The 12411-nt window shown below is 38.1% G+C and overlaps 1 protein-coding gene across 2 annotated transcripts in view; it reads right to left on the reverse strand.

The window, feature by feature from the left end:
• GSK3B (glycogen synthase kinase 3 beta) overlaps positions 1-12411 on the reverse strand; it is a 284345-nt gene that overhangs the window by 183963 nt on the left and 87971 nt on the right. For both annotated transcript variants that reach the window (XM_011940645.1, XM_011940644.1), the window contains exon 2: positions 8107-8300. In XM_011940645.1, the coding sequence (XP_011796035.1) occupies positions 8107-8300 (194 nt within the window). The remainder of the gene's footprint in view (positions 1-8106; positions 8301-12411) is intronic.

Genomic DNA, 12411 nt, shown 5'->3' on the forward strand with positions numbered 1-12411 from the left:
CAAAATGCAGAAATCACCGGTCTTCTGTGTCCTTCGCGCTGGGAGTTGGAGACTGCAGCTGTTCCTATTCGGCCATCTTGCTCCACCCCCCCGAGAAATATATCAAGATCAACACTTTTTTTAATAAAGTTAGATAAACTATGCCAAAGTTCATACAGAAAAATAAACATGTAAAAATAGGTAGAGAAACACCAAAAAGAAAAGCTACGAGGGCAGATTAACCCTATCAGACATGAAAACATACTATGAAGCCTCTATAATTAAAACAGTAGAGTAGTGACACAGGAATATGCAAACAGCCTAGTGGAATAAAATGGAAAGTCCAGAAATAGAGCCGAGCACATGTAGAAATTTAGCATATAATAACAGTAACATCTCAAATAACTGGAACAAAGATAGTCTTCCTACTAAACTGTACCCAGACAAGTAGTTAATGATTTAGAAAAGATAAAATTAGATCATAATTCATACCATATATAGGAATAAACTCCAAATGGATCAGGGATTTAAATGCAAAAACTGAACCCTGATAACTACTAGAGGAAAATATAGATGACTTACCTGAGGATAGCAGGAAAGTTTTATAATAATACAAAATCCAGATAAAAGAGCAATAAATTCAATTGCACAGAGGGGAGGAAGGACTCTTACATAGCAAAAAACAAAACAAAACAAAACAAAAAACCTACCATACACAAAGTAAAAATTACATATATCACACCTAAGTATAAATTCTATAATAAAGGACTCTTCAGGGTTGATTGGGAAAAACCAAAATCGCATTTTTAAAATGGGCCAAAAAAAAAGACAATTCATACAGACTCACAAACACAAATAAAATGGACCTCGAATACATGAAAAGATGTTTAAGTGTACTCAAAATAGGAAGACTGTAAATTAAAACTACAGTGAGATACCATTTCTCACCTATGAGATTATCAAAACTTTAAAAAGTAAGGCAACTTTTATAGCCAAAACTATGGGCCAACAGGCACTCATACTTAACTAGAGAGAATGCACATTGGTATAACCTTTATGGAGAGGCATTTAGCAGCTGTAAAAAGGATGAAAAAAAAATCTCTGAACTGATAATGCAATGAATTCCAGGAAATATAGCTTAAAGAAAAAGCAAAGTACAAAAGAGTATCTCCAATATGCTACCTCCTGTGTAAGGAAGAAGAAAAAAAATGCATAAATGAGTAGGTATGTGTAAAACAAAACTGAGGAAAAGTAAGCCAGAACATAATGAGGTTGGCCACCTACAGGGAGCGAGTGGAAATAAAACAGAAAGAATTGAGAAGAAACTACACTAGATTTCTGACTTTTGGAACCATATTAGTGTTTCAACAGAGTGAAAACATAAAATAATTTTTTTTAATCAAAAGGAATGGGGGCGATACATACAGAAACAGATGAACCTCACTACTTCAAATTAATAGTCTATGCTGTAGGGAAAATTTAAAATTACAAAAAAAAGGAAAATCCAAATACTTTTTGAGTATAATATAAAACCCATATGCCTTTCAAACTAAAGATAAAAAACACACAAGCACTGAACTCTGCCCCCAGGGGTATGAGTTAGCAGTTCTGAAGCTAGCTTGTAAATTCTAGGATTGAGCAAATAAAGTAAATATATTGTGGATGACAGCAGCCAGGTTTTCTCACTTCAGAAAGAAGAGCTACAAATACAGAAATACAGAAGGCTAGAGTGAACTCTGTGATGTTGCTCTGCAATTAAAAGTATTAATTTTTAATAAAAAGAAATATAGAAAAAAACACGTGTGAATATGCTTGCATGCATGTGAACACACATACACCTATTGTCTAAGTTCTGTTGGCTAAGAGGATCTAGATCCAGCTTGAAAGGGCTTTCACTGGCCAAATCTGAAGCAATTTTTTTTTTTTTTTTTTGAGGTGGAGTCTCACTCTGTTGCCCAGGCTGGAGTGCAGTGGCACAATCTCAGCTCACTGCAAGCTCCGCCTCCCGGGTTCACACCATTCTCCTGCCTCAGCCTCCCTAGTAGCTGGAACTACAGACGCCTGCCACCACGCCCGGCTAATTTTTTCTACTTTTTAGTAGAGACGGGGTTTCACCATATTAGCCAGGATGGTCTCAATCTCCTAACTTCGTGATCCACCCTCCTCAGCCTCCTGAAGTGCTGGGATTACAGGCGTGAGCCATCGCGCTTCGCCTGAAGCAATCTGGGTATCAAAATAAATGACTAAGATTATAACCCATTTAATAAAGTAAGAATCAATTAGTCCATATGATATATACAAATAAATGAGAGAAGGGAAAAGCTTTCCTCATAATCCTTAGAGTAGAATCTAATTAATAAATAAAGAAGGAAAAAAAGAATTAGAAAATCACCATTTGTAGCCATTACTATAACTGATTCTAACAAAAGCTCATTAATGCGTACTGAAACTAGTTGGTAAAGGCTGTATGAGAAAAAGGTTATTTACATAGTCTAAAAGTATTTCCCTACAGATTCCTTATTAATGATGAAGAGAAAAACAGTAACTCTACAGTAAAGAAACCTAGCAAACACTACCTTAAGTGACAGAAGTCAATATCATCATTAACTAGACAGGCATCATGGGTCTCCTGATATAATGCCTTAAGAAGAAAAAAATCATTTCTATGATATTCTTTCCAAAAATGAATATGCTGAACCTAATTATGAGGAAACATTACACAAACCCAAACAGCTGTCATATACTGTTCAAAAACATGAATGTCATGAAAGACAGTAAGTGAGGAACTCTTCCTGGTATAGTAGACTAGAGATATCACAACTAAACACATGACCCAGGATTTTCTTGTGCTACAATGGACATTTTTGGAACAACTGGACATATTTCAATAAAGCCTGCACATTAGATAATACTATTGTATAATTGTTAATTTCTTGATTTTTAAAATAATTATTTTGTGGTTACATAAGCAAATGTCTCTGAGTTTGGGAAACAGATACTGAATAATTTAGGGATAAAAGAGCCTCACACTTAAAAGCTGCATTCAAACATTTCAGGAAATAATATGTGCGGCCACGCACATACATCTATAATCCCAGTACTTTAGGAGGCCAAGGCAGGAGGATCGCTTAAGCCCAGGAGTTTGAGACCAGCCTGGGCAAAACACGGAGACACTGTCTCTACCAAAAAAAAAAAAAATTCAAAACTAGCTGGGTGTGGTGGCGCACACCTATGGTTATCTATTTGGGAGGCTGAGGTAGGAGAATCACTAAAGCCTAGGAGTTGGAGGCTGCAGTAGCCGTGACCATACCACTGCACTCCAGCTGGGTTATATGGCAAGACTTTACCTGAAAAACATAAAAATAATATATAGAGAGAGGAAGAAACTGTAAAAGTGACTGTGATAAATATTAATATTTGGAAATCTGGATAAAAGGTTTAAGGAAATTATGTATAGTAATGGCAATGTTAAGCCTGAAATTATATATATATATATATATATATTTTTTTTTTTTTTTTTTTGAGACGGAGTCTCGCTCTGTCCCCCAGGCTGGAAGAAAATTATAATGAACATGTAATCATATTGAGAAAAGCAACATAGTAAAGTACCCTCCTAAAGGGCATCAGCACATTAAATGCATCTAGAAGATGCCCAAGTTCAAAACAAAAGAACGAGGCAGTGTTCAAGTGGTTAAAACAAGACGTATTTACATGGAGGAAGACTTGTACTTACATATAAGATGTATTTGCATGGAGGAAGACTCCCATTCCCAAGAGCAACAAAAAAATTACTACACATAACTAGATAAAATAAGTAAGAAAAGTTTAAAACCTACATAACTATAAAGTTTTATATCAAAAATTGGATTAATGCAGAGAATTATCACATTTCTAGATGGGAAGGCTGAATATTGTAAATCTGTACATTCTGCCCAAGTAATCTGCAAATTTTACAATATTTTAATCAAATCTAAAGTTTGTTTTTGTTTTGTTGGGGCTACAGGAGAAACATCACAGGCTAATGATATTTGATACACAGATTTTTTTAAGAGAAAAAACAAGGAACACTCAAAATATGCTGTTAGTTCTCATCATCAGAGAAGTGTTACATAAGCCAAAATGGACAAATCAGTGGAAAAGAAAAGGAAACCCAGAAGAAAATCCAGTGTATATACGGTAACATAATACATGGTTTTTAAAATGCCATTTGCCCACCAGTGGGAAAAGGATAAACTTTATAAAAATGGTTTCTGAGACAAATGACCTACTACTTGGGGAAAGGTTAACTTATATTACTACTTTATACTACATCCCAAAATATAACCCCAGAAAGATTAAAGAAATATGGGAAAATAAAATTCCTAGAGAAAATGACATTATTTATAAGATACAACAGGCCCTTTCTCAGCATTATGCCAAAGCCCAAATTAACAATATCTGAAAAGCAAAAGATATCACAAGCAAAGTCAACACAAACAAATTATTTTTTCTCACAGATGGTTCATATTATTGTGGAGGCAGCTTCTAGGATGGCCCTAAATGATACCTGCCTCCTGGTATTCACACCCTTGTTTAATCACCTCACCAATACTAGGTTAGAAAAAAACTTTTGGTTTCTGTCATGGGCTTACTATTTTTCCAGTGGATCCCTTGCCATGTGGGAAGCTAACTGGCAAGACCTAGAAAGCCCAGTGAACAGGCCCGTGTGGCAAGGGACGAAAGTCTGCCGACAATCACACAGTACACTTGGGGACAGGATTACCATCTGGTGAGAGGCCCTGGGCCAAAGGTTCCTAGCTACGCCATGCCTGAATTTCCAACGCACAGAAGCACTGAGATAATAAAATCTTTGTTGCTCTACATTATTACATTTTAAATGGATTTTAACAAATGAGTAAGGAAGACACACACTCTAAAAGGGGGTAAAAAGAGTCACAACATGTAAAATGATGTTGTAAATTAAAAAAATTTTTCAGGGCCAGGCATGGTGATTCAGACCATAATCCCACCACTTTAGGAAGCCAAGAGGGAGAACCAGTTTAGGCCAGGAGCTCGAGACCAACCTGGGCCATGCAGTGAGATGCATCTCTACAGAAAATTTAAAACAGAAAAGAAAGTAACAAAAACAATTTTTCACCTACAGAATTGAAAAACATAAAAATACTCCTAATATCTAAAGGCTACACAGAAAATGGGCATTACTCATATTCAAATAAGGTACATTTAAATGGATAAAATCTAACTAGAAGGCAGCCTATATCAAGGTTTAAAGTGCTCTCCTACTCCGCAACCCTAGAATTTTACTTTTATAAACTGTATTCTGATAAAGCACATACATACAATGTTTGGTAGGGAAAAAAATTTTTAATAGCTATCAATTGAACAATGGCTAATTAGGGTATATCCACACAATAAAATATAATGCAACCATGAGAGAACGAAATAAAACCAACCTCTCTCTTTCTTGAGAAGGAGAAAGAGGGTATGGTTTAAATACTTTGATAGAAAGAGGTATGACACTGTGAGAATCTGATACTATGATATAGAAAGAGGATTAATACTGTGAGAGAAAGAGAGAAGGGGTAGAGGGGTTTGATACAGTGAGGATAAAATGTGTTAAGGCACTGCAGAGCCTGTCTAGATTCGAATCTTTGCCCATCCGTCCACTTGCCAACTGTGTGACCCTGGACAAGTTAATTTAAAATTTCTTTGTACTTAAGTTTCCTTATCCAAATGATAACAATATCAATGACACAGTACTAATATTAGGTAAGAATTACGTAAAACTACTCACGTCAAAAAATACATATAATAAGTATTTGCTATCATCATTAACTACTAATCCCCCAAAATGGAATGTGTGGGTATTTAGGAGACAAATATTTAAAAAATGGAGATGCTGTCATAAAAAATATGGAATTTACTAGTTTATGGACAATAAGGGCTCAAGCAATTTAGAATAGCAAGATCTCCATAGCTGACTTGAATCATCTGGTAAGTTTCATACAGGAAGAATTTGACCTGAGTTTTCATAGATGCACAGAATTTACATAGCAGGAGAATGGGAGTGATAGAAACGCTGAATAAAAGCAGAGTGGTCATAGAGAAGAACATATTTCAAGGCCAGTAATATAAAAAGTTTGGAAAGTTAAGTATCTGGAGAAAATGGAAGACTATGGAAGTTTCTGAGTACACAAGTAAACTAGGCAGGTTTTACTTTCTAGACTATGAAGAGCCATAGAAGATTTATGGGCAAGAGAAACAACATGACCAGTGAAACCTCTAGGATTATTCTAGTCTTCATATGCAGAAGAGATTAGAAAGGAGAAGACTAAGGTAGACGTTTATAAGTGGTTAAGCCAAATAATGACAGGGTCTGACAAGAATAGTAGTGAAGAGAAAGAAAAAGAAGAGACACAGCCACATGACAGTATGAGGAAAAAAGAAAATCAAGTTAAACAATGACTGGATATTAGGGATGAGCGAATGGAATAGTCTGAATAACAGTGAATTATAAAACCATTAAAAAGAAAAAGCAAATCCAAAGTTCTGGGAACCAGCAGGAGAGATTTCCATTGAGTCTTAAAAGTTAAACCATGGTTAGATAAGATGGCTTGCCAATTTGAGATAACAGTACAACATTCAGATACCAAGATCCAGTGGGTATTTGACAACATAAGACTAGTACTTGGGGGAGAGGTGAGAACTGAAAACAAAAACGACTGAATTTTTTAAAACTCTTTAGAATGTTCTAGACATTTACAGCAGATGGACACTAGAATGTGGTATAACTGGTGTTATAACAGAACAGTGATCACTTATTATTATTATATGACTTCATGTTTACCATAGGTCTTAGCACATAGGAAGCTCTCAATAAAATGTTGCAGAGGTGGGAAGGGTAGGAAAGGGAGCAATGCTGCATAGTGGCAGAGGCTTAATTACAGCAGCCAGTGTCTTCTGGCTGTCTCTGCTATACCACAACATAGAGATAACATCTGAGCTTCCATGCATAGGCTCCCCTAATGAGGTACAGAAAAAGCAAATAGATGACAAGAACTGAACCTTGGGATTGCTAGTGTCTAGAGGCAGAAGGACAAGAAAAAGGAAGATAGCAAAAAAAAAAAAGTTACAAGAAAAATGGATAGTGTTGTAACATGGTTTGGATGTTTACCCCTTTCCAAACCACATGTTGACATGTAATCTCCAGTGTTGGAGGTAGAGCCTGGTGGGAGGTATTGGATCAAGGGGGTCAACCCCTTATGAATGGGTTAGCACCATCCCCTTGTTGATGAGTGAGTTTCCACTCAGTTCACAGGAGATCTGGTTATTTAAGAGAGTCTGGGGACGGGCATGGTGGCTCATGCCTGTAATCCCAGCACTTTGGGAGGCTGAGACAGGCAAATTGCCTGAGCTCAGGAGATTGAGACTAGCTTGGACAACATGGCAAAACCCTGTTGCTACAAAATAATAACAACAATAAAAATAATAATAAAGTCTGGATCTCCCCCTTCATGCTCTGGCTCAGCTCTTGCCATGTGATGCACCTACTCGCCCTTTACCTTCTGCCCGTGATTAGAAGCTTCCTGAGACATTATTAGAAGCAGATGTCTGCACCACACTTTCTGTACAGCTTGCAGAACTGTGAGCCAATTAAACCTCTTTTCTTTATAAATTACTCAATGTCAGGTATTCCTTTACAGAGATGCAAAAATAGACTAACACAAGTTGCACCATGAATTAAAAAATTTTTTTCAAGAAAGGAAGCATAGGAAACTACACAAAATACTTATATGCTACAGGCAGTGTTCCTCTGGTCTATATCAACACAGTACAAGGGCGGGGACAGGTCGCTTTTTAAAGTATAAATTAAGAAATTTTAACTTACCTTTCACAGGATTTATATATATATGTCATTTATAATGACTACAAAGTAATACTGCAATCTTCAGTGAATTTTCTCTCTACAAAATACATGACTAGAAATAAAATCATTGTAATGCGTGAGCTGGACAAAAATGTGCACAATAGAAGAAATTTGAAGCAAAAAGAAACAACCGGAAAACAATCATTTATGGTACATATATTATGACAGCAAAAAAATACATGAAATACCAGAGGTTTTACCTTAAATCTCTTGTCCTGCAATACTTTCTTGATGGCGACCAGTTCTCCTGAATCACAAAGTTTGGCTTGATATACCACACCAAATGATCCATTTCCAATCACTTTAGTGTCTGTATAGCTGACTTCTTGTGGCCTGTCTGGACCCTGCCCAGGAGTTGCCACCACTGTGGTCACCTTGCTGCCATCCTTGTCTCCTAACGGAAGAAAGGAAAAAAAAAATTTTTTTAATGAGAACTATAAGGAATTAAATAGAGAAAACTGCCAAAATATACAAGGTAAACTAAATTATTTATTTATTTATTTATTTTTGAGATGGAGTCTCCCTCTTGTCACTCAGGCTGGAGTGCAGTGGCACAATCTCGGCTCACTGCAACCTCTGCCTCCCAGATTCAAGCAATTCTCCTGCCTCAACCTCCCGAGTAGCTGGAATTACAGGCACCTGCCACCACGTCTGGCTAATTTTTGTATCTTTAGCAGAGACGCGGTTTCACCGTGTTGGTCAGGCTGGTCTTGAACTTCTGACCTCAGGTGATCCGCCCTCCTTGGCCTCCAAAGTGCTGGGATTACAGGCATCAGCCACCGTGCCTGGCAAAAATAAACCATATTCTTTACTACAAATTATTTTTCGTTTATCACATGTAATTACTTCAATTACTTGTTTCGATTATAAGTCATTTTTTAAACTCCCATGTATTCAGACATTCCATAGACCAGACACAATGCTTAGTTTCAATCCCATGAGGTAGACAATACTGTTCCCACATTATAGGTAATAGGAAGAATGTTAGATTTGCTCATGGTCAAATAGCAAATTGTGAGCCCATAAAAGTCTGACCTTATCCATCTAATTATAAAAGATCTTAGGGCCTTCCTCAAGATCTTATTTTACTTGAAAATAAAATGTGTGCAAATAAAAATGTTTAATAATTCTGACTCTCCTCAGATCCTTCTGCGTTTAGGAAAGTAAGGCTTTGAGTTTTAAGTTCCCTGAATCTTCTTTTTCACAAAGTAGAAGACCTCTCAGAGAAAGCTCAGGTCGAGAAAAGAATGTTAACTTGGGGTTAACAGATATAAAACATAAATAATCCAACACATTCTGAACTGAGGCCCAATTACAAGCAGATTACTGGCTCCAGGGTCTCTATTCACTCATAGCTCTCTTATTCCCTTTTTTACCTTCTCTCATCCCTAGTAGTAATTCAAAGGCTTTCTTCAATTCAGGCACAAGAGCCACCTCCTACTTGACCAGGCACAGTCCACAGTCACCATGTTGTTTTCTCAATTCTTAATCGATTCTCTGAATTATGCTACCTAGTATCTGATCTAAAAGAGCTTTACGTTGTTCTTTTAGTGACTTCAATGTACACAAAAATGTCTACTGTTTCTTCTCTCTTCCCTGACAAATCTAAAACCAATGCTCCGTACAATATAAGTCCTTAGGCTCACTTATTGGACTTTTACTTTTTCCTGTTATTCTTCCATTATGACAATTTTCATTTTAAAATACTAACTGAATTCCAACTAACCTAATAAAAGAAAAGTAATATAATATTTATGAGTATTTTTCTCTGTGAAATATAAATTGCTAGATAAATGAATATCCAAATGCACTAGTAACATATTATAACCAATATTTATATCCATTTAAATTCACAGAAGTATTAATATACACAAAAGCCAGTGAATGTCTGTGACCAATTAACAACTTCGTTTGCAAGATGGCATTCATGGTTTCTTCCAAGATGGCCAAATAGCTCTGGTCTACAACTCCCAGGAAGATCGATGAAGAAGACAGGTGATTTCTGCATTTCCACCTTAGGTACCTGGTTCATCTCACTGGAACTGGTTGGACAGTGGGTGCACCCCACAGAGGGCGAGCCGAAGCAGGGCGGGGCATCGCCTCTCCCAGGAAGCGCAAGAGATCAGGGGATTTCCTTTTCCTACCCAAGGGAAGGCATGAGTGACTGTACCTGGAGGAGTGATACCTTCCTGCCCAAATACTGTGCTTTTCCCACGCTCTTCGCAACCAGCAGACCAGGAGATCCTCTCCCATGCCTGACTCGGCGGGTCCCACACCCACATAGCCTTGCTCACTGCCAGGGCAGCAGTCTGAGATCAACCTAAGATGTAGGAGCTTGGTGGGGGGAGGGGTGTCTGCCATTGCTAAGGCTTGAGTAGGCAGTTCCATGCTCACAGTGTAAACAAAGCAGCAGGGAAGCTCAAACTGGGCAGAACCCACCAGAGCTCAGCAAGGCCTACTGCCTCTTTTAGATTCCACCTCTGGGGGCAAGGCATAGCTGAACAAAAGGCAGCAGACAACTTCTGCAGACATAAACATCCCTATCTGACAGCTCTGAAGACAGCAGTGGTTCTCCCAGCACAGCATTTGAGCTCTGAGAACGGACAGACTGCCTCTACAAGCGGGTCCCTGACCCCCGTGTAACCTAACTGGGAGACACCTCACAGTAGGGGCCGACAGACACTTCATATAGGCAGCTGTCCCTCTGGGACAAAGCTTCCAGAGGAAGATCAGGCAGCAATATTTGCTGTTCTGCAATATTTGCTGTTCTGCAGCCTCTGCTGGTGACACCCAAGCAAACAGAGTCTAGAGTGGACCTCTAGCAAACTCCAACAGATGTGCAGCTGAGGGACCTGACTGTTAGAAGGAAAACTAACAAACATAAAGGAATAGCATCAACATCAACTCAAAGGACATCCACACCAAAACCCCATCTGTAGGTCACCAACATCAAAGGCCAAAGGTAGATAAAACCACAAAGATGGGGAGAAACCAGAGCAGAAAGGCTGAAAATTCCAAAAACCGTTAACACCTCTTCTCCTCCAAAGAAACAAAACTCCTCACCAGCAAGGGAACAAAACTGGCTGGAGAAAGAGTTTGACACATTGACAGAAGTAGGCTTCAGAAGGTCAGTAACAACAAACTTCTCCAAGCTAAAGAAGCATGTTCTAACCCATTGCAAGGAAGCTAAAAACCATGAAAAAAGATTAGACAAATGGCTAACTAGAATAAACAATGTAGAGAAGAGCTTAAATGACCTGATGGAGCTGAAAACCATAGTACAAGAACTTGGTGAAGCACACACAAGCTTCAATACCCGATTCGATCAAGCAGAAGAAAGGATATCAGTGATTGAAGATCAAATGAATGAAATAAAGCGAGAAGACAAGATTAGAGAAAAAAGAGTGAAAAGAAACGAACAAAGCCTCCAAGAAATATGGCACTATGTGAAAAGACCAAATCTACGTTTGAATGGTGTACCTGAAAGTGATGGGAGAATGGAACCAAATTAGAAACCACTCTTAAGAATATTAACCGTGAGAACTTCCCCAACGTAGCAAGGCAGGCCAACATTCAAATTCAGGAAATACAGAGAACACCACAAAGATATTCCTCGAGAAGGGCAACCCCAAGACACATAATTGTCAGATACACCAAGGTGGAAATGAAGGAAAAGATGTTAAGGGCAGCCAGAGAGAAAGGTTGGGTTACCCACAAAGAGAAGGCCATCAGACTAACAGCGGATCTATCGGCAGAAACCCTATAAGCCAGAAGAGAATGGGGGAAAACATTCAACATTCCTAAAGAAAAGAATTTTCAACCCAGAATTCCATATCCAGTCAAACTAAGCTTCATAAGTGAAGGAGAAATAAAATCCTTTACAGACAAGCAAATGCTGAGAGATTTTGTCACCGCCAGGCCCGCCTTACAAGAGCTCCTGAAGGAAGCACTAACCATGGATAGGAACAACCAGTACCAGCCACTGCAAAAACATGCCAAATTATAAAGACCATCGATGCTAAGAAGAAACTGCATCAATTCATGGGTGAAATAACCAGCTAGCATCATGACAGGATCAAATTCACACATAACAATATTAACCTTAAATGTAAATGGGCTAAATGCCAAAATTAAAAGACACAGACTGGCAAACTGGAAGAACAGTCAAGATCCATCAGTGTGCTGTATTCAGGAGACCCATCTCATGTGCAAAGACATACACAGGCTCAAAATAAAGGGATGGAGGAAGATCTACCAAGCAAATGGAAAGCAAAAAAAAAAAAATCCCGGTCTCTGATAAAACAAACTTTAAACCAACAAAGATCAAAAGAGACAAAGAAGGCCATTTACACAATAGTAAAGTGATCAGTTCAACAAGAAGAGCTAACCTAAATATATACGCACCCAATACAGGAGCACCCAGATTTATAAAGCAAGTCCTTGGACACCTACAAAGAGACTTAAGACTCCCACAAAAGCCGGGCGCGGTGGCTCAAGCCTGTAAT

This window comes from Colobus angolensis, unplaced genomic scaffold (genome assembly GCF_000951035.1).
Source record: "Colobus angolensis palliatus isolate OR3802 unplaced genomic scaffold, Cang.pa_1.0 Scaffold190, whole genome shotgun sequence".
NCBI classification, from domain to species: domain Eukaryota; kingdom Metazoa; phylum Chordata; class Mammalia; order Primates; family Cercopithecidae; genus Colobus; species Colobus angolensis.